The 20,933-nt window shown below is 46.6% G+C and overlaps 1 protein-coding gene across 1 annotated transcript; it reads left to right on the top strand.

Moving 5' to 3' along the window:
* Positions 1–324: 324 nt before the first annotated feature.
* LOC130158990 (uracil phosphoribosyltransferase homolog) lies at positions 325–17,591 on the top strand. Its single transcript, XM_056360137.1, has 7 exons — positions 325–671; positions 6,179–6,221; positions 12,239–12,308; positions 14,472–14,534; positions 15,291–15,452; positions 16,220–16,318; positions 17,164–17,591. The coding sequence occupies exons 1-7, from the start codon at positions 397–399 to the stop codon at positions 17,268–17,270; spliced, it is 819 nt and encodes a 272-aa protein (XP_056216112.1). The 5' UTR covers positions 325–396; the 3' UTR covers positions 17,271–17,591.
* The last annotated feature ends 3,342 nt before the right edge of the window (positions 17,592–20,933 follow it).

The following is a 20,933-nucleotide window of genomic DNA, read 5'->3' as shown; positions in this document are numbered from 1 at the left end:
GAAATACAGCCAACAAGCCTACAGCAGAACATCTGGGCCATACAGTGTGTGGGGAGAGGCGGCGTTCGGCTCCTGTTTGAGTAGGGCCCTGCAGGATAGGGCGGCTCTGAGGGAAACGTGCTGGAGAGCCAGAGGCGACGGGGGAGAGCCAAGGCGCGGCCCTGACGGGAGCCCTTGAGGCGGCGCGCGAAGAGGCGCGAAGCGCGGGCAGGCGGCGGGGACGCGACGTCACCAGGAGCGCCCCGCCCACCGCCTTCGCTTGCGCTCCCGCCGCGCCTTTGAGTGGCGGCACCGGCGGCCAATCGGGCGAGGGCGGCCCGGCGCGCTGCCCGCCCCCCGGCGGCGGCGCAGCGGGGCCGGCGCGTGGCGGCGGCGGGCGGGGGCGCGCCCCGGCGCATGGAGGCGATGCCCTGCCAGAACCAGCGGCTCGGCCCGCGGCCGCCGGAGGAGCAGGCGGCGGGCACGGCGCCCGGCGGCTCCCGCCTGATCCGCTTCGCGGAGCCCGGCCAGGACAGCGGCTGCCCCAGCCCGGACAGCAGCAGTAGCAGCAGCAACGGGGTGGCGGCGGCGATCCCCGCGGGGGAGGGCGCCGCGCCGCCGCTGGGGCCGCAGCTGAAGCTGCTGCCGATGAACGACCAGCTGCGGGAGCTGCAGACCATCATCAGGGACAAGTGAGCGCGGGGCGGGCCGCGGGGCAGCCCGAGGGGGAGCAGCGGGCAGCGTGAGGGGAGCGGCGGCCCGGCCCCCCTCCCTCAGGGAGCCGCGGCCCCGGCCGCACTGCCGCCTGCCGGCACGGCCCAGCCCGCCGGGCGGGTGTTCCCCGCGGAGCCCGGGGGCGGCGGGCGGGCCGCGGGGCTCGGGGTGCTGCCGAGCCGGGCCGAACGCCAGCGCCGCCGCCTGCGGCCATTGCTGCTGACGCGCGGCCGGCGGGGAGGGCCGGGGAGGGGTGGCGGGGCCGCCCGCCCCGCGCCTCAGCGGCCCGGCCCCGCCCCGGAGCTCCGCCTCGGGGCCGGTGCGGACAAAGGCACGCGGTCGGCGGCTCTTACCGGGCTTTTTACGCGCCCTGATGGGAGGTTTCGCGGATCTCAGGAGCTGGCTTGCCACATCATCATCATCAACATCGTGCATGGGCGGCGAAACCTCGAGGGAGCCGTAGCCGAGTGTCCCGGCAGGAGCTGCCTCTGCTCCCACTGCAGGGATGGTGCGCGCAGGATGGGGGTGGCCCTCTCGCTCCTGTGGGTGCTGGTGGCCACCATGCTGGCAGGGAGCTTGCCGCATGTGGCACATGCCCATGGGCATGCCGCATGGGCACAGCCCAGTTTACGAGCCCCACATCAAATAAGTGCGTGCAAGATTCCCACAACATTAGTGCTGACACGATTACTGTTGTGCTGCCTTAAATTTAGCAGGCAACATATGACAGACGTAGGTAGCAGCCATCTATTAAAGGCCAAATTTGCCTGCTTTGGTGCAAGAACCACCAGCAGACACAGAGGTGCAAAATCAAGTTTAGTAATAGAAGGGTCAGGTTCTGAACAAAACCTTTTTTTCCTGCAGCACACTCTAACATCTACAACAACTAACACACGGCGGGGACACGGTTCTTCCCTTTGTTTCCTGTCTGTCCATCTGCCTAGGCCACATTTTTGTATTTCCTGGTTCTTGGGTGCTTTGCAGCTAATAACACTAACACATCATTATGCAAAACTAATCACTGTCTCTCAAAGCCAATACCTGCATTAACTTCGTTAGCTGACATACGCCTTGTTACCTTAAACTAATTTATATTGTTTTTAGTCTTCAAAGCATTGTGGAAAAACAAAAACTCATTGCAGGTGGGAGCACACAGAGGTAGCGCAGTCTCGATATGAGGAGGGCAGTTGTGGCAAGACCACACAAAAAATCTCTGCAGGTGAGAACATCTACCTGGCAGCCTTCCTGCAGAGCAGAAAGGGAAGTTGTAAGTTGGCTAAGCAGAGAGAGAGAGAGAAAATACAAATTAGGCTTGGTGATGGCCTAGAAAAGGTTTTGAGGTTAGTGAAAAGGAAACAGCATATAGTTTTGATACCTAGGCAAATACTAGCAATGTGGTTACTGCACCCAGCTAGGGTTTTTATTCCTGTTTTGTTGTAAGTAGGTTTTGAACTCTTGCAAATACATCTAATAAATTTCTGGTTATAGTGAGCTTATCCAGAAGCCAGCAGCTGCTATTTTAACTGTAAAGAGTTTTTTTTTCCGGAATTGCATCAGCTTCATTGCACAATACTTTGGTTAGGAGAAGTATAGACTAAGGCTTGTAAATATGAATTACTCATAACAGCTGCAGTGATGGCAAACCGTGCTTGATTCTGAGCATGGCGCTGCCCTGGCAGTGGAGATGGAACTGTCCTGTGCAAGCTCCCTTCCCAACCAGCGAGGAAAATGGGACAACAGTCTGCTCAGAAAGGCAGGTGTAGGCTTTGTATGTTAGGAAAGTAGGGAAATGTTATTTTTATGCTCTGTCCCAGGAAGTCAGCTGCATCTCAGCAAACAGGCCTCAGACTGGCCTATTTTAGTGCCTGTCATTCAGAATGATGCTAAAATGTGGTCAGTTTGAGAGGATTTCTTCCGCACTGGTTAGAAACTGTTGCAGTAACCTTTCCCTGGGCAGGTGCAGTCTGCATTAAGACGACTTTATGACCACTGCAGTATTAAACCAAGTGCTAAAAGAGACTCCTCAGAAGTACCCTATTTGTGAATAAGAAGCTGCACTGCAAAGAGGAGCCATCGGTCAAAAAATCTGACTTAAACTGACAAAAGGGTGCATTCACATACACTGCGTGGTGAAGAGGAAGAACTTGTATCATCTGTGGGGCAGCTAGATACCTTGTACTTGATCTTTCTGGATTGAAAAAAACCCAAACAAATGGCTAAGAGCTGTCTTAACACAAGGAGGATATTTGCATTACTTAATGCTGTAGGAAATGGATGTTCCAGGTACAGTGATCACCTGAAAAGGGCAGATATTAAAATGCAAGCTACTACGGGGAGAGAAACAGAACAAAAGTAGGAAAAAACAGTCAGTTTAGGAATATTACTGTGAAGTAAGGGATAGATACTCCCAGTGCAATGCAAGGTAGAATCAGGCATGCTGCATGGAACTAAAGATGGTCAGGCCAGGTGCAGAAGACCTCAGGGACTCCATTTTGTCCACGGTGTGAGCTGCTCAGGAAAGCAGAAGGCTCTTTTCTTGTTTCTGAGAGGCTTCAGAGAAATAAATCGCAGCCTTTAAATTGCAATAGAAGACTTCATGTGGCTGGTCATCCTGTCCTGTGTTGGGTTCAGAGACAGCTGGCTGAATCAGTAATGTCCATCTGGTAAACTGAAATGACCAGGTATTTCTTCTGCTTCATTGAAGTTAACAAGAACTACGTCTGTGTGCCAGAATTGGGGAGATGGATAGATCACCTCAACTTGAGTGTGTGCGGGTTTGCTCATTTTTTCACTGGCTTGTTCACTTTTCTGTCCAGCAAATGCTTAACGGGCGGGTAGTTGGCTTTTACACTCTATGTTGGGTATAAATTTTGAGTCCTCTACTGGGATGCATTTAAGTATTGCATGTTTACGAACAGTTACAGCTTCTTTCTAGGGAGCGTATGATCTCAAAGTAATTTCTGGCCTGCACAGATTAGAACCAGGGATCTGGAGGCTTAAATGAGTGCTGCAGTTATTTGTAATGTAGAGGTCTGGTCTCTGTAGAAGTAAATTCATTAGCTTACATTGGTAGTGTCATTTTAACTCCTCATTTAACAACAGACCTGATTATTTAAATGTAAATTTTGAAAGGTTATTGTGTCTCATCATTTCCCCTTCATGGCAACAGTTTGTCCAGTGCCTTAAGCTTTCTTATAAAGGCCTTTTACAAATTCTGTTTAGGGAAGCAGCTTTTTTTTTGGCTTCACAGTGCCCTGGGTGTCTGTCAAGAAGTTCTTCTGTAAGGTAACGAGAGAAACAGGAATTACTACAGCGGGTCAGACCACAACCCACATAGCCTACAGCCATACATCGGTGGTTGTAACTATTACCAGGTGCTAAAGCAGGAAGAAAGCAGCTAGCTTGTACTACAGTACATTCCCCAAAAACATTTCTTCTCATCTCTTAAGACATGCACATGACTTTTAACTGTACATCAGCCATACTCACATACTTTCAGAAACAAAATAAAACATTTATATTGTTTAACATGTTTGTGTTGTGCTACAAGTCAAGTTTTAACACCTTGGTTTGTTAGATGCTGTCTTGTTACTTGATTGAGCAGCTGAAAAAGTTTCTAGTCTGCCATTGATCGTTACTTTCTATAGTTCTATCTGGTATTTAAGGTGAACAGTTAATGGTGTTTTCACATAAGCCTTTTTTTCTGGCCCCTAGCAGTTCTCATATGATGTGGGGCTTGAAATCTGGTCACAGCTTTCCCGCTGCTGGTGTACAAGAGGTCTGTCATATTCAGCATTACTAGTATTTGTCTTTCATTTTTATGCACCATTGTTTTCTGTTGTTCTCCCCTCAAAAAACCAGGCGTAACTGGCTAAGGGTGTTCAGTGAACTGTGCATAAAAACCATCTGTGTCTCTCTGCAAGTGCAGTAGTTAATTTAAAACCTAGTATTCTAGTATTAATCTAGTATCTGTATTAATAACTCATGGTACTCACTCTAAACGTGTGTTACTGCAGTCAAACCCACAGTCCTGGCATTGTTGGGTTTGTCTTACCACTCATTCATGAAATAATGGCTACATTTCCATACATGCCATAATGTGGAAGAACATAGGTGTGCCACCTACACACTTTGCTACTTCTCTTTTTAAAAAATATTTATACACACCACCAATGGAAATACAAATCTCTTCAAAAATCTTAATAAAACCAGTTTGTATAATTGTAGGGTTTTGGGGGTTGTTTTTTGCGGTTTTGAAATTGGGGTTTTTATTTTTGAGTGTCGCCTTTCTGGTTAATGTCAAGAGTCACAGAAAGTTATTAATATCCTGTCATTACCAGAAAGATGGAAGAAATAAAAGCAAACACCATTTTTATTAGTGGGTTATTAGCACACAGAAAGAAATTAGATTAGACTGTTTTTAAAAGTCCTTTTCTTTTAGCATGGCTAAGTTACCAGTTGCCCAGGAAAAAAGCAGACAAACCTGCTGACTTTCACCCATGTGAGATGTTGCAGAATCTAGGGGATTAAATGCAAAACTCTCTTTATGGTATTTAAGGAGAAACCCAGAGTATCATGGTTTGAAAACGAGAGGGGCGTATGCCTGCTGTGACTAATGGCACATTTCATTTAAAAGTACCTGCCTATGAGGTTGATGCTTTGCCTGTTTTTAAGGCTGGCATACTGTAAGTGTTGGCTCCTTAACTGGCAGTTTGTTCTACTCTTGGGTAGTGACAGTTGGTCTTGACGTGGGAAGTGAGGTGTTAGAAACTGCTTCTAAATTTCAGGCTTTTAGCGTGGCATACTTAGTGTGTGGCGGAAGGAAGCGAGCTTATTCCGTCTCCTGAATGGGCCCAAAGCCACGCAGCCACGGGAGCGAACAGCTGCACCCAAGGTACAGAGCCGGCAGAGAGGAGTTTTCATGGGAATACTTGTGCATCCCTGCTCACTGTAGTCTCAAATTCACCAATCTAGTCATCCTGTGCGTGAATGCCAGATAAGATAGGGTACATATCCTGCTTACCAGGTGTGTTAATTCGTCCCAGGGCTAGGGGACCGCATTACCACTGTCCCATGGTTTCTGATTGACTTAACGGGCAGAGCAGAGCTCAGAGCTGTAGGGAGCGTACCAGGCTGGTGCACATCTGAGCTTGTGAGGGGTTTTGGAACTCAGCTGGAATGGTAGAACAGTGGAAAACCTACAGGATATCATCCTTATCTTTTCATGCTTTGATTGCTACTGGCACAGTGCAGCAATGTTGCCAGCAGTAAGAGGCAGACCCCTGTGTTAGCTCACTGTGTCTCAGGCTTCACTGCCAAGCGGGAAACCCATGAAGCAGAATCTCTGTGGACTAAATTTTGTATATGGTAGAAGGCTTTTCTCTGAACTGCCTTTAGAATATATTGTCTTTGAATTAATATTGTATTAAATCAATATTCTTAAAATTATTCCCCAATTTAAAATATAAATTATTACCTTTTTCAGGAAATCCAGTAGAGGAGACTTCGTATTTTCTGCTGATCGTCTGGTAGGTAAAGAATTTCTTCTTCTTGGTATTGTACTTTGTAACTCTTCCATAAAACGGGTCTTTCATAGCAGAATAATGGTGGTGTGAGAGCAACTTTTCTATACAAAGGGAATTGCTGTTTGACAATGTTCTGTGTAGAGACTTCTGTTCTCTGTTATGGGCTGCTTTCATCTCAAACCGTTCCAGAAACCATGTTGTTATCAAACACAACTACTTCAGGATGGAGAGCAGTAGTAATAAGAGAGTAACTGTTTAAAGACAGATGCATAGAGGCTACAGATAATTCAGTTTTACTTTGAAACAGTACTTTTGATCTTGTGAACAGAGCTGCACAATTTCTACAGTCTAGATGTTAACAATTGCTTGTACACAAAGTGCCTCCTGGCACTTGTTGTGTATTAGATTAGTAGCTCTGGGTGCGTCCACACTGGGAATTTGTTTTTAGCTGTATGTTAGTTACCAGCAGGGACAAAGCAATTTGAAGTTTTTTACAGATTTTAGTAAGTCAGAACAAGGACTGTTGGGAATGCAACATTCATCTCATTTAAATTACATGCTTAAAGAAAGCCACAATGCGCCCACACATAATACTTCCTTGTATTCATGAGGGTGTTTGCTGTTTGCAAATCCACATTCATTAGCAAGGAAAGTCTGTCTTTTCCCCTCTAGCAGAGTCCAGAGACCATTCAGTTGCCAGCACCAGCAGGCAGGTTTCCTGCGATGAGCCCAGTCTTAATCCGTGCCTTATCCAGGCTTGCTCAGGGCTTAGATAGGACCACAACCTAAGACTGTGACTGCAGTACTTTGAATCTTTGTTACTTTACCACTTTCCCCCCTGCTTTTCCCTTCTTGAGGATGTTTCTTGCGTTGCCATTCACCAAGAACAGTAAAGGCCCAAGCCAACCAATCCCATCACTCATAACTCGTGGATCAAGTGACTGGAGTGCCGCCTTTGCCAGTAGTACTTCATAATGGACAGGCAGAAAGTCACAGCCCCAAGCTTGTTCTGTGCCAGCAGTTCTCAGCAGATACCATTTAAATAGACACATGTCCTTTATACTTCATCGGACAAGTAAGAACAGCCCAGGAAACATCCGCCACCTGTGAAAGACCAGCTCAACTGTGTGTCGTTCCCCCTGGGTTTTGTGGTTTCAGGTTCTTCACGTGTTTAAATGTGCAAGAAAGATTCAGGAAGCCAACAAAGGTCAACACCAGTGATGCCACACATTTACAGGGTGTAGGTCGCCAGTGCACGGGACAGGCCCCTTCCCCACCAGTACTCCTTTCACAGAAAGGCTTAACGTTCTCATTTTGCCTTACATTAGGTTCCCGTCATGCTGCATTGTTTAAGGAGCATTCATTCTTGCCAGCTTCTGTGAATTAAAGAGAAGCACTCTATTCCTAATTGGTATTTTCAAAAGAGAGATAAACACTGGCTATTCTGACAGGAAAACCTTTCGCGGTCTTGACTGTACCTTTCTGTCATTAATTAGTGCAAAGGACCTCTCCCACATACCTTCTCACTGTACTTGAAGGTCCTGTGCCATTGTGAGGGAAGCACTGATGTTTTTTTTCCCTCCTCATTGCTAGAATGAAAACTGCAGCTTCCAGGCAGTGAGTTCAGGCCCTTGTCCCGCTGTCTTCTACAAGCTGGCCACCACTTGTACGGATAGGGAGCAGCTCTTTGCAGAAGCACCTCTGTTTGCTGGTCATGTGGATGTTTGCTGCAGAACCTGCTAGTTCATTTTCCATTTTGTAGGAGGAATTTTATGCAGAACAATATGTAGGACTGTCTCATTTTCTGTATGTTCTTCCTAGGTGTGGCGAAGAACAGTTACAATGTCGTGTGGGACGTGGCCTCTACTAGCCATGGAGGGGTGCAAAGATGGTTAAGACTTGCCATGTTTCCCACCCAGTTAGCAAAGAGAGCTTGGTGGCAAGATGCAGTACGTGAAGAGAAGAAACACGTGCGTGGGATTGTAGGGTAGCAAAATAGATCTTGTTGCAGAGAGGAAAATGGGAACGAAGTCAAGCATGCTACTAGCTTGGCAGTGGCAATATCTCCTAAGGTCACCATAGGAAGAGGTCTTCGGCAGGGATTCTAAAGCTGATGAATTTCTGGTGGTACAGTTTTTTTTCTTCTGACAGTTTGTTTCATGTGTAAGGGGATGACACAAAAGAAACATTCAAAGATACTTGTGAGAGAAAGGACTTGACAGGTGGTAAAGGTTATCAAGGAGTTGAAGCCACTGCCAGTGCTGAAAGGTGGGGGTTAAAGTCAGGAGGATGAAGACAACCCGTGTTGTGTTTGTGAAGGAGGCAGCCGTGGGAAGTAAGCGTCTTAACACCAAAGACGATCAATCATAATTTGCGGTAGCAGATAGCTGGACAGGTAGTGAGCGGCGTTAGCGAGACCCATTTGAGAAACACCGGCAGACAACTCCCGTCGGTGCAAGAGGCTCGCGCTGAACCCTTGCCTGTGTGCTGCGCAGAACCCACGCAATGTGGAAGCATTTAATTGTTGTCACCTTGTGGGATTGCTGTAGAACTAGTGAGATGCTCACAAAACTCACAGCATTTTTACTGAGACCACCTGTTGTTTTTTTTCCCAAGGCCTGCTCAGCAGGAGGTGCCCACTAAGCTAGGTGCAGCCCTGTGAGGTTAAGCTGGTGCTGCACAGCAGCTGAGTGGTGTGGTGGTGTGGGCTAAAGAGACCAGGCGAGTACCAGGAAGAGGAGCTGTCTCCCAGAGCCATAGAGGACACGCCATGCCTAGAGTTTTGGCAAGGAGCAAGTAAACCTGACTTGCAGGCTGGGGTCAGGCAGATGTTTGTCATTTGCACAGCACTGACCTACAGCCTCAGTTCACAAGTACAGTGGTGCTTGTCAGCAGAAGGTAGATGTTGTGGTTTGCCTGGAGGCCTGAGGTTGAGGAATTATTTTTGCAGCCCTACCAGCAACTCCCTGCATAACACTGAAGAGGTCACTTCACCTTTCTGCCCACCTACCTCTCTCAGGGGGGCGATAATGCATACTTTAAAAGTGGTTGGAAATCCTGAGGTGCAAAGAGATACAAAGTATGGCTGGCAGCCCCACTGTCCTGCCTTCCCTTCAGCTTCTAAGAAAAGCTACACCTGAATGGGTGAGGGGATCCCCCTGGGAGTTACTATGGTCTTGGAAATTCAGTGGCACGTGGCAATCATGTAAAATACAGTTACAACTACTGGTTTCCCACAAACAGGGGAAGATAATAATGGTCACTCCAGAATTTATTTACATTCTGGTTTCTTGGCGTGGAAATGCTACACCTTTTTTTAAAGTGCAGGCAGGTGGAAGAGTTGTAACACGCAGCCGCTGAGGATCACAGATGCCTTTTGGGGTGGCTCTAAAAGGGCTCCCGTTTTTCCAGTTTTGTCTGGTCACAGCACCACCGCCTCTGACTGCACCCAGGCTGGTTTCCTTATTTAGTGATTGCACCTCTTCTGAATGAGAGTACTGTCAGCCTTCTTTCTGTAGTTGCCTATGTACAAATTTCTCTGTTCATGGACTCTGAGGAACTGGTCAAACCTGATTTCTTCCCTGCTATTTGAGCATGGTAAGGAGACTTTATTCATGTGCTTAATTGGCTGAGAAAAGGTAGATTTCACTAACATTTTCATATCCGTGAAATGTTTATGTGGTAATTAGCTAAAACTCCTTGGACCTCTATTAACTGTTGTTTTTGCTAACAGTTCTAACAGATCTTGTACTAATGAAGGTTCGAAGCAAACAGTATTTCGATTTGCTTACTGCCAAGGCTCTGTGGTAAATCTTCAAACATAGAACTGTAATAAATTGAGCACACTGACATATAATTATGGATATCAGCATTAAATGCTTAATCTAAAATTTAAGCATAACTGTAAGCCTTGACAGTTTAACTAGGCCTGCTAGAATTTAACATCCCTTTTAGCTTTTTTTCTTTCCCCCGATTAAAAATAGACTTTATTTTTTTATTGGTATCCTTAATTCATGGTTCTAATTTCTGGTCAAACTCTTCTACCTTGGGACCAAAGCTTTACTTCCCTGCTTCATGTGAGGGCCATAGTACCTGTTTTAGCTTCCAAGCCGTGGCAACCACCTCTGTGAGAGAGGAGCAGGGCTGCTGGCTCTTGGGGCCAGAGAGAAAAGAGGTAGAAGTTATAATCCCTGAGCGTGGGGGTGGCAGAAAGCGTGGTGCAAAAATAAATGTTGCATCAACACTGACAAGTTTACAGAAGAATCCTTCCCAGCCTCTGTATGAACTGTTGGTATGTGTAGTAAGACCAAGGAGATTATTTGACTATATAGACCTTCACTGGTTTACTCTAAACTCGTGGCAGATAATGTAGAGCGATGCTAACCCTGTCAACATGACAGCAGGAAGAAGAAAAAGCGTTTCTTCCAAACCTGGCTCACAAGTTGGCTTTTTTTCATGCAGTAGCTTTAAGAAAATAAATTTCTGTGTGAATGTCCCAGAAACCTAAAATTAAATCAAAGATTTCTTGGCTTGTTTATGTGAGAAGATGTCTTTCAGTAGAACACTGGTGCCTGCAGTCTCAGGATTAAAGTGACTGAGCCAAAAGATTGAGTCAAAAGCCCTACTTGCAGAGAGACAGGAGGAAGAAGAGGAGGAGGAGGAAGGTAGTAGAGCTGGCTTCTCTATGTATGCTCCTGGGGCCACCAAACGTGCAGCGAGTCAAGCGCAAAAGGGGACCGACAATTCCGAAGGGCCTGTTTCCCATGTGCAGTTTCGCTACAGTGGAAATACTACCCTGTGAATTGCTGTTTCGGTCTTTTGCTCCTGTTGTATGTCAGCTGCACCCTGTGACCCCTTCCCTGATTTAGTCTGACCACCACCTCTAAATACGGCTGCCACAAACCCAACTCTAGGAAAAAATGCTCATACTAAAGTCTCTAAAAATATCTTCAAAGAGGGATTGTCAATTTAAGGGGCTGTTTCTAATTCCTAGTAGAGACCGTTAGGAACTAGGGCAGAATGGAAGAACAGAAAAAAAATCTTCCAGTCTGTTCTGCCCTGTTTCTGAACTAAGAAATGTCTGAAGTGAGCAGTAGACTTGCTCAGTCCCAGGAGCAATCACCTCATTTCTGCCATCATACGGTGACTTTTGCTGAACAGGTTTCATCTGTGGCTTGGCAGGAGCTTTGCTTGAGCAGTTCTGGCCCGTGAATCTTTGGCTTGCTAGCAGAGAGAAATTTTACATCTCTAATGATTTCATAGGCAACCATTCTGGCTTCGGCTGAATGCGTGTCAGTACCCTTGCCTGGAGTACAGGTGCAGGGCCAGCACCAGGGGAGAGCTGGAGGTTTGCTGGCCACTGGAGGGGTGCGTGGCTGACCAGCTGCAGCTCCAGCCGAGAGGTCCCAGCTGAGACGGGCCATCTGTACTGTGTGAAAGCGCAGGTGCTTGGCAGAGCATCCCACAGTAACCACAGCTGGCAGGTGCCAGAAGGAGAAGGTGATAAAGAGATTTCTAGATCGACTGACTTGTCTTTGGGCATTTGGTGGTGCATGTACATGGCTGCAGCTTCTGTGGCTGTTCTGGCGGCCTTGCTGGAGTTTAGAAATATGGATGTGAAAATAGACCTCAGAGCCTAGCTGATGGGAAGCGAGAGAGGGTGAATATTCCTTTTTTCTCACTAGTGGTTTCTGTCAGCGTGGTGAAGTTGCATTGGTGCTTCACTCATTTGTTAAGTAAAATTCGTCTGTGATGCTTGTGCCTGCCAAATCGAAACAAAGGCAGTTTTATGATTGCCAATGACCCGCCCCCCTGCACCCAGTTTCGTTTTGTGGACAAAACATAGGCAGCACCCCCAAAAGGTCTCTAAATTCAGTCCCTAACTACTATTAAAGAGACCCTTTTAGACCCATCAGGCTGTTAGGTGTTCACCTAGTACCTGCAGTAACTACTAACACTGAGTATCTTATCTCCATAGATAACAAATCCCTTTAAGCTGACTGATCTTTCTGGTTCTACAGATCAGACTTGTAGTTGAAGAGGGACTGAACCAACTGCCATACACAGAATGTACCGTGACCACTCCAACAGGTACGTGGGAAATCATTCCTCCCCTAGGCAGGCCTGGAAGTGGAAGCTTAAGTAATGGAAAAATATATGGAACTGTTACGAGGACCACTGAAGATCTTGAGTTGGAAGGAACCCAACTCCCTCCTCCTCGCAGGACTGCCTAAAACTGAACCATATGACTAAGCGTCATCCAGGCGCTCTTTGCACCCTGACAGGCTTGGTGCCTGAGGCTGGAACAGTTTTAACGTTCAGGGTACAAAGTTAAGGTCCCTAACAGTCCTTAAAAAGCTAGGTGTGTAAAACACAATTGAGCAAAACATACAGTCAGGGTTGTTATTATCCTAAAGTTTTTAACTGGTCTTGCAAAATCGTGATGAAAATTTATGAGTGTATGTGCAAGATCAGTGTACTTCCCCATGCTGCAATGTTGAATTAAAACTGATGACACGCATGCCCATTACAGAAAAAGTACTTGGCACAAGCAGTTTTGCCACACCAGCCTCAATCCATCTCCATTTGCAACTGGGGGCCAGCTGGGAGTGACGATAAGCAGGAAAGAAAAAGCGGCTGTGCTGACACCAGGGGAAGCCCATTGCAGTAATTTTGGTTTGCTCCTGTTAACTGTAAAGATATGTCAGGTAGCATGTGTTGAGAGGTGGCTGCTTGGTGCATCAGCAGCTTCTTGGGAACGGCTGAAGTACGCGCAGTGAACCCACAGCACACTAAGACAGGCCAGGTGAGTGCTCTTCCCCCCGAGAACTTCATTTGAGTTTTTGCAGGGTGAGAGCAGCTTTGTATGTTTGCACCCTTGTCCCCTCTCGCAGTACCTCATTGACGTGTCTTTACTTTTAGTCAGAGAAAAGCTGGACTGAACACTCAATTCTGAAAGCAGACAGAGTTTAGGGACAGAGTTTATTTTTAAATAAAACAGCAGCTACTTTGTGAGCAGTGGTGTCATGGCTGTTCCAGGTCAGTCGGTGACGGGCAGATTGGTGACCATTTTCTTGCTGCATCACACAGTTTGACTGGCAGGTCACCTGCAGGTAACATCACTTGGAAGCTCTACAGTTGGAGTAGGCCACTGCCCTGGCTGCGGGCAAAGGGAGGCTCAGACCTTGCTCGCTGAGCACACGGCGCCTTAGCAAAGGACTCCGTTTCTTGCCCTTAGTCCCAGGCAAGCTGTAGATGGCCTTAGTCTGAAAGTGCTGTAGCTCTGCAGTCAGCGTGTTTGCCCTTTCACAGCAAAACCTGTGCCCAGTGCGGGAGCTCAAATGGCCTCAGCTGAGCTTTTCCAGTAGCAGGTGCCCTGGAGAACTTGGATGCCTCTGCATGGATTCCTGCTTACCTATACTGAGCTCTTTTCCTCCCGGCATTTGTAAGATGCCGTAAGCACGGGTGATTTCTGTTCTTCTGGGCTCAGCAGCAGAACACCCCTCTGTGACATCGGTGGCACACCATATTCTTTCTCCTTTAAGAAAGCCTTTGGACTTTTTATCAGGCAGGCAGGGGAACTTGCAACACCTGTAAGGAACATCACCACCTGTTCTTCTCAGCCGTGGTGCTGGGCAAGCTCGTTACCAGCTTCTGGGGTTAGATCTGAAGAACTGGCACTGGGACATTCTTGTTTTGCTGTCTTTTTCTTTGAATTAACAAGAGGCCTGAGCTCACAGTACTAATCTCTCTCATATGCATACCGTTGCCTGCTTTTCTTTTTTTTTTCAGTGACCAAGAACACAGTGACAGTAGCATTGCAGCATCATATTTTGTTCTAACTCTTCCACCTGCAGCACTGGACTCCATGTACCTGGCTTCTTAGGGGACTCACTATTTACCGTTACTTTGCATAGTGTCCTTCGTTTAAAATAACCACAGAATACCTGAGTTACAAAAAAGGATCACTTCTGTGCCGCTTGTCTGACACCATTTCTAAAGGCAGAAGAAGCTCAACTCCTTTTCCAATTACAGTTTTGGCCCTGAGCCCCCAGCTTGTTTGAGGGCTGCAGGACACGGTGTGCAGACCGGTACATGCCACCTGTCGAGGTGTGGAGCTCACTGTTGTCCCTGGGGTATTCGGGGTCCATTCACACCCAGGTCACTTAGAGCAGCATCCCCCAGAGGGGCATGAAGGTGGGGCAGAAGGGAGCAATCACTGCCACTGACGCCTTGGTTTCTTTCCTCTCACAGGACACAAGTATGAAGGAGTCAGATTTGAAAAGGGAAACTGCGGAGTCAGCATAATGAGAAGCGGTAGGCAGATCCTGGTTGTTGAACGGGCACAAATTAAACGTTTTGGAAACCTGTAAGCAACTTCCTTACAAAACTGTGCAACAACACTTCTCTGCAGCAGAGCTTTACCCAAACCTGCCAGTTGTTACTCTTGCTTAGGTATCCTTGACCACAAATGCCGAGTAGTACGTTCCATTAACTTTTGAGGAGACAAAGAGCCGCAGCAGATTTCACGTGGCCGTTGCAGGGCAGAGGCCAGGCCGGCTGCCCCCCCTGGTTTGCCGCCAACACTTCTGCTCACAGGGGTCTCCAAACCAGCCGCGCTCGGTGGGGGCAGAGTCACTGTTGTTTTGCCCAGTGCTGTGGAACAAACCTTGGTATCTGTGATGTAAAATCCAGCGGCTCCACAGCTTCCAGCGCTACGTTTGGCACCCCCCTGTCTCTGGGCAGAGCTCAGAGACGTTCTCCAAACCCCAGACGTTTGTTTTGACGTTTCCAGCTCCTGCCTCTGAGAGCTGAGCACTGGTGTGTGGAAACACCAATGCCCAGGAGCTGTGTAACATCAAGGAGACTCGGTTTTCTGTCAGAACAGAGAAAAAAAGGAAAATCACTTCAGGTGTTTTTAACACTTAGAACTGAGAAAAAAAATCCCCTTTTTTAGAACTCTTCACCAATGCAGTATTGGGGCTGTCTTATTTAATTGCAGCATGTTACAGTTGTGCCATTTCTCAGCGTGTAACAGTTGTTCTTGGGGGTTTTTTTGCTGCTCATTTTGAGGAGAGGCAATGGAACAAGGTTTACGAGACTGCTGTAGATCAATCCGCATAGGAAAAATCCTGATACAGAGCGATGAGGAGACTCAAAGAGCCAAAGTGTACTACGCTAAGTTTCCACCAGACATCTACAGGAGAAAGGTTCTTCTTATGTACCCAATACTAAGTAAGTGCCTTTCCTCATTATGTACAGCTAGATTCATCCGAACAGCAAGTGTGCTCAGTGTAAAGGCAAACTTCCAAATTTCGGGGGCTTGGATTAAGTTTTCTGCTTGGTTTGGGTGACATAGCAGGGAATTTATCGGGCTGTGCCAGAATACATACTAGTCAGCCTGCACCAGCACGAATGCGGAGCAAATCATTTGGGCATGCCTGCGTTTGTGAGAAAGGTAGAAACATTAAGACATGATACACATTTAATTTTTAAAGTTTTGCCATGAGAAAAGACTCAAACAGTATCTTTCTCATGCTATTAAAAGACATTTTTGGATTAATACTGTAATCCTAGAAGTAAATTACTTTAGTTAATACTACCAAAAAAAAAAAATATCTGGTAAATGTTGTAAGGAGTTTGTCAGGGTGAAGTAACTTTTCCAGTCGATGATTTAATTCTGGTTCTACACATAGAGCTCTTAATTGCTATTTTACTATTTTAGATGAGCTTTCTTGCCTCAGGGCTTTAATAAAATCCACCGACTTCAGTGCTTGAAACCTGGCAGAGTTGGCCGTTTCAGAGTAGAGATGAAGTTCCTTCAGCAGGAGACCAAAGTTTTCTACAATTAAGACATGCAGAGGTGATAGTTTTCCAGTGGGAAAGGACAATATCATCATTCGGCCACACCCCAGTGTTAACACGGATATTTTTGGATGGCCTAGGACAAGTTCTTCCACCAGGGAAAAGAGAAATAAAAATCTCGCTTTTTCCCCTTTTAGGTACTGGTAATACTGTCATTGAGGCTGTCAAAGTTCTTGTAGAACATGGCGTACAACCAAGTGTCATTATCCTGCTAAGCCTGTTCTCCACACCTCACGGTAAGTTGCAGGGGAGCGAGGAGGGCAGCAGAGCGAGCACACGTACCTTTAATGGGGAAGGGAGACGTTAGTCACACGCTTCAGACAGCGGTGAAGAGCTGTTCCTTTGCAGATACGGACAGCAGCAGCACTTTGCTCAGAGGAGGTTTTTTCTTTTATTTTTGGCTGAATTGTAAGAGAGCGAACGGCAACACGTTCAGCACAGGCAGCGGGCTAGCAGAAAGGAAAAGGCCTGTTACAGCTAACGGCAAAACTATAAGTGGTTACGTATTCCTAGAAGCAGGAATTTTCAGCACTGCCAGGTACACAAAATGCTTTGGCAGCTCACCAAGCAATGGCAGTCCTGCTGCTGCTCTGGACTGTAGCAGCCTGCGAGCGGTATTGGCTTGGCGCCCACCCAGAGCAGCAGTTCTGTAAGGAGCGAGGTACACGAAGCTACAGGACTGCCCTGTCTGCGTGTTCAGGACCTTGACTTGTGATGGGGATCCAAAGGAGGAACATCTGTTTCTGTGAAGTAGAACAGGTCTTGCGTGTTGTTTTTAAAATTGGCCATGGCAGAAATCTATCAAAAAAGTCAACTGGACGGGCAGTCTGTAACACTGTGGCGATGGGAGTACACGTGTATGGTAAAGGAAAGAAAAATCCAAGTAAAAAAATCCAAAAAAGCAGTCCGCTAAATTCAGGAGGTTTTCTCCTCATAGACAGTCAGCCAAGGCAGAAAGATGAAGCGGAGATGGAAGAAGCGAGCCTGACTTACCTGCTGTGTTCTGCTAATCGTGATTTAACATGTGCTGAAATACAGCTGCAGTGCTGTTGTCATTATTGCCTCTGCCCTCTCTCTAAAGGTGCCAAATCCATCATCCAGGAATTCCCAGAGATCACCATTTTAACTACAGAAGTTCATCCTGTTGCACCAACACACTTTGGACAGAAGTATTTTGGAACAGACTGACAGACTCGGAACAAATGAATTTGACTGTATGATGTCACAAGAGGTTTTTTTTTCTACGTTTTATTTTTGTCAAGTTGGTTGAGGGCATGTTTAAAAATATTTTTGGCCAAAGGGGTAAATACCTGACTTAGATCAGTTCCGGTCAGTTACTGCCTGGACACTGGCTCAGGTACAGTAAGAAAGCACTCTGTCATGATGAAGTCAGGCATCTCAATGTTGGGGTTGTATAAATTGCTACACATTCTGCTTTAATTTATTTATTCTTCTATAGCCTGTCCTGTGGCTGCTTGCAAGAGCAAAATAAAACAACTAAATCACAAAGGTGTGTACTTAATTTCTAGTGGTAATGTTTGTGTCACTCCAGGCCAGCTGGTACAGCCACTTCTAATGCTTCCAAAACGTGGGTGCACTTGGAATTTGATGTCATTCTTAGCAGCCACACTGAATTTCTGGCAGAATTCTCAGTCTTTGGATGGTGGCCAAGAATTAAAGATACAGCTCTCTGAATTTTGCTCTGTATGGATCATTTTCAAATAGTAAAATGTCCACAGATGCCTTGCTCTGTGGTACTGAATAAAGCAGGTTCCTACTGCCGTGCGCCTTGCCTGGCAAGCTGGCGGGCAGCGAGGGTGGGAGCAGCGCCGTCTACAGAATTGTACACGCAGCGTACCCGAGGTCTGTCTCTTAAACCTTGTGTGGCTGAAACTGTATCGCTAGCCCTTTAAAGAGAGGGAAGCTGTGGCAAAAAGTTGGAACTCCGTTTCTGGCTTTGTTTGCAGAGCAAGGGGGTTTAAAGTCAAAAGACAAATACAGCCCTCGAGGCTTAGCACCCTTTCAAACACTCAGTGCAGTAATTGCATCGATCACATGAAACACAAATCTGCAGCCAAATTCTTTCTTTGGCTTTAAACCCCCTGGCACCGAGTATGGAATATCCAATACTTAAACTAGCTAGTTCCTTACCTTACTGTAACTTCGGGAAAATATATATGAAAATAACATCGTCTTACAATTTTTTAAATACATCTATATTCTAAAAAGGGCCGAATTACTGCATGTCGTCACAACTAGAGTGGCTCATGCCTCTTGTCGCGTGAATGGAACGCAAAGGCTGGGGCTGCCCAGCCGGTACCGTGTAAGAGAAGGGGCAGTGTTTAGTGAATCCTTTTCTGACACAGATAAAGCACCTTCCCCACTCCAAGCAGTAATTTCAATTAATTGCAGTTGTGTAAGTCTTCCAGAGGGAGAATGTTTAGCCTGAGCATAGGCTAAGCCAGGAAATAACCATTCACAAGTATAACAAATTAGCCAAAAATGGTTTTAATGCAGTCCTTGCCTGCGGTACAGTATAAACCGTGCAGGCTTCCTAGTATAAACCGTAATAGAAAATGACAAAGCAGAACGTACAGGATATTCAGCTGTAGAAACCGTACGAGCACCTGGAAAATGCCAGTGAAACATACACAAAGTGTCCATAATAAAGTCAGAGTGTCGGGACAGTAAAAACAAGTATCCAAAGCTTCTGTAAAAATCCATTTGATATCAAAAGTCTCAATGCCAGCAGCAACATTAAACTCCTGAACCTGACGGAACATCCCAAATGCCGTCAGCAGACGGCCTGTGACATTCGCCGGGAAACATTTACTCCCTGTTAACGTACGGCGGGGTGAGGGATCGGTGTTCGGCGGCAGGGCTCGGGCAGCACACCCTTAGCTGACCAGCACAGCTGGCTGTAGGCGAGATAAATACCGACACCATGCTGTGCTGGCTAGCGAAAAAGCAGCTGAATGTAATAACAAATCAATACAATGACATTAACGTTACTATTTCCAATTATTTAGCAGTTATTGGCGCAGAGCCCACTAAGCCAGTTGTCCTGGATGCGAACAGGGCGTTGCGCTACAGTGGTTTCCAGTTCCGACCCCATTGAAGAGGGAGCGTACCGGTTCCCAGGGGGAGCCCACTGATCCCAGAACGGCCCTGGCAGTCGGCGTCCTACTCTGCCTGTCTTCCCGCCTGGTCAAAACACCAGGGAGCGAAACCTGTGCGCTTGACTCTGAAGCGAGGTAGAACACTCCTCATGCTGAACTCTAACATACAGACAGGTCTGCGGTTACCTGATCCTCAGGTTTGTTTTACCTTTGAGACCCATTTTCACAGCAAACATAAACGGGTCACTCCAACGAAAACCAGCTGGACAGACAGAATAATTTATAAAATACCACGACCTTTTCCGTTTCGTATGTTACCAGCAGAAGGGAAGCTGTTAGAAGTTCCCTGCTCCCTCAGTGCCATTTGGAATTACTCTGGACTAGCTCCTGCTTAGACTGCCAGGGTGCGCAGCAGGAAGCTACACATCGAGGTCACTGCTGCCGAAGAAGAATGCCCACACGTGGGGTGAATTCAGGGCAGCACAACAGGTTCCACCTACCTCCTCACACAAGCTCTTGGTCATAAAACTGGTACCTCCTCCTCAGGGGAGGTCACCTCTGCACCAGCCCAGGCTTTCATTGCATCATCAGGATACCAGGTGCTGGTAACGAGGAATTTCTCTCTCCTACATGCCCTAGAGGCTCCGGCGTCTTCCACCAAAGGGCAGGAAAAAAATAAAATACACCAACACCTTCAAGAATCCATGGGATTTTTGTTTCTCTTCCAAAGAGCAGCGCTGATCCGGGAAGGCATAGCACGCACTGTCCCCAGTTCTGAAGAGAGGCAGGGAGGACAACGTCTTCTGTTTCCAGGCTTCCCATGGGATTCAGCCCAGGGTTTAGCTCAAGAAAAGTTCAAGTCTAACGAGTGCTGAGACAGCCGGAATGCCTTCAGGTAAAATACCCACCTGTTCCATGAGCAGTTTGAGCCCAGCATTTGATGCAAGCAGGCATTTCTTTTTAAGCTTGACTGGAATAAGAAGCAAAGATGATCCCTTTGTCCTTTTTTTTTTTTTTTGTGGTGTTTTTTTTCCCCCCTCCTTAACATAACTCTTCTGATTTTTTTACCTTTTTTTTTTTTTTTAAACAGCTGCTGTTATCCACTAAAGTTTTACAAATGCTGCTGTAAATCTTAAAACCTCATACAGAAAAAAAAATAATCAATCTTTTAAGCAGCATGAAAGCATAACCAGCTTACAGGCTTATATTTGAAACGTAAACTTGCATTTATATTTTACAAGGTTTACATTCCAAACTGAAGCGAGAAAATGAAGAAATAAGATTTTTAGGAAAGAGAGAAAAGCAACGCAGGAAGCGGGATCCCACTGCTCTGAGCAAAGGAAGCTGAGCCTGAATGAGGAGACCCAAACTAATACTTGACAAACACTAAGATTAGTTACAAAATAAAATACGTGGCACAACTGCTTAAAACGACACCTACTCACCTCCACAGTATCCAAAAACCCGGCACAGACAGCTGAAACTGGCAATATTTTAACTACATATTGAGGAGGAAGAGGAAAGACTCTCTCAAAGGGAGATGGAAGAAGGACAAGAAGAACAAAGCTGCCTACTGGTGGGTGTGACCTCAATGTTAATTACCAGAAAAGAAAATAAAGCATTAAAGCAGGAAGAGCACGTGGTACCACCACAACCTTGCAAAGCTGGCGCTGCCAAGCTGTTTGACAGACCATTACTTCTAATGAAAAAAGCCACTCTACCATGCAAATGC

The sequence above is a fragment of the Falco biarmicus genome, chromosome 14, assembly GCF_023638135.1.
Source record: "Falco biarmicus isolate bFalBia1 chromosome 14, bFalBia1.pri, whole genome shotgun sequence".
In the NCBI taxonomy this organism is placed as follows: Eukaryota; Metazoa; Chordata; class Aves; order Falconiformes; family Falconidae; genus Falco; species Falco biarmicus.
This window is presented reverse-complemented; position numbering and strand designations above follow the sequence as displayed.

Coding starts and splice junctions, on each gene's coding strand:
- LOC130158990 (XM_056360137.1), top strand. CDS start 397: ATGGAGGCGATGCCCTGCCAGAACCAGCGGCTCGGCCCGCGGCCGCCG. Junction 672..6,178: donor CAGACCATCATCAGGGACAA/GTGAGCGCGGGG, acceptor TACCTTTTTCAG/GAAATCCAGTAGAGGAGACT. Junction 14,535..15,290: donor AGTCAGCATAATGAGAAGCG/GTAGGCAGATCC, acceptor GCTCATTTTGAG/GAGAGGCAATGGAACAAGGT.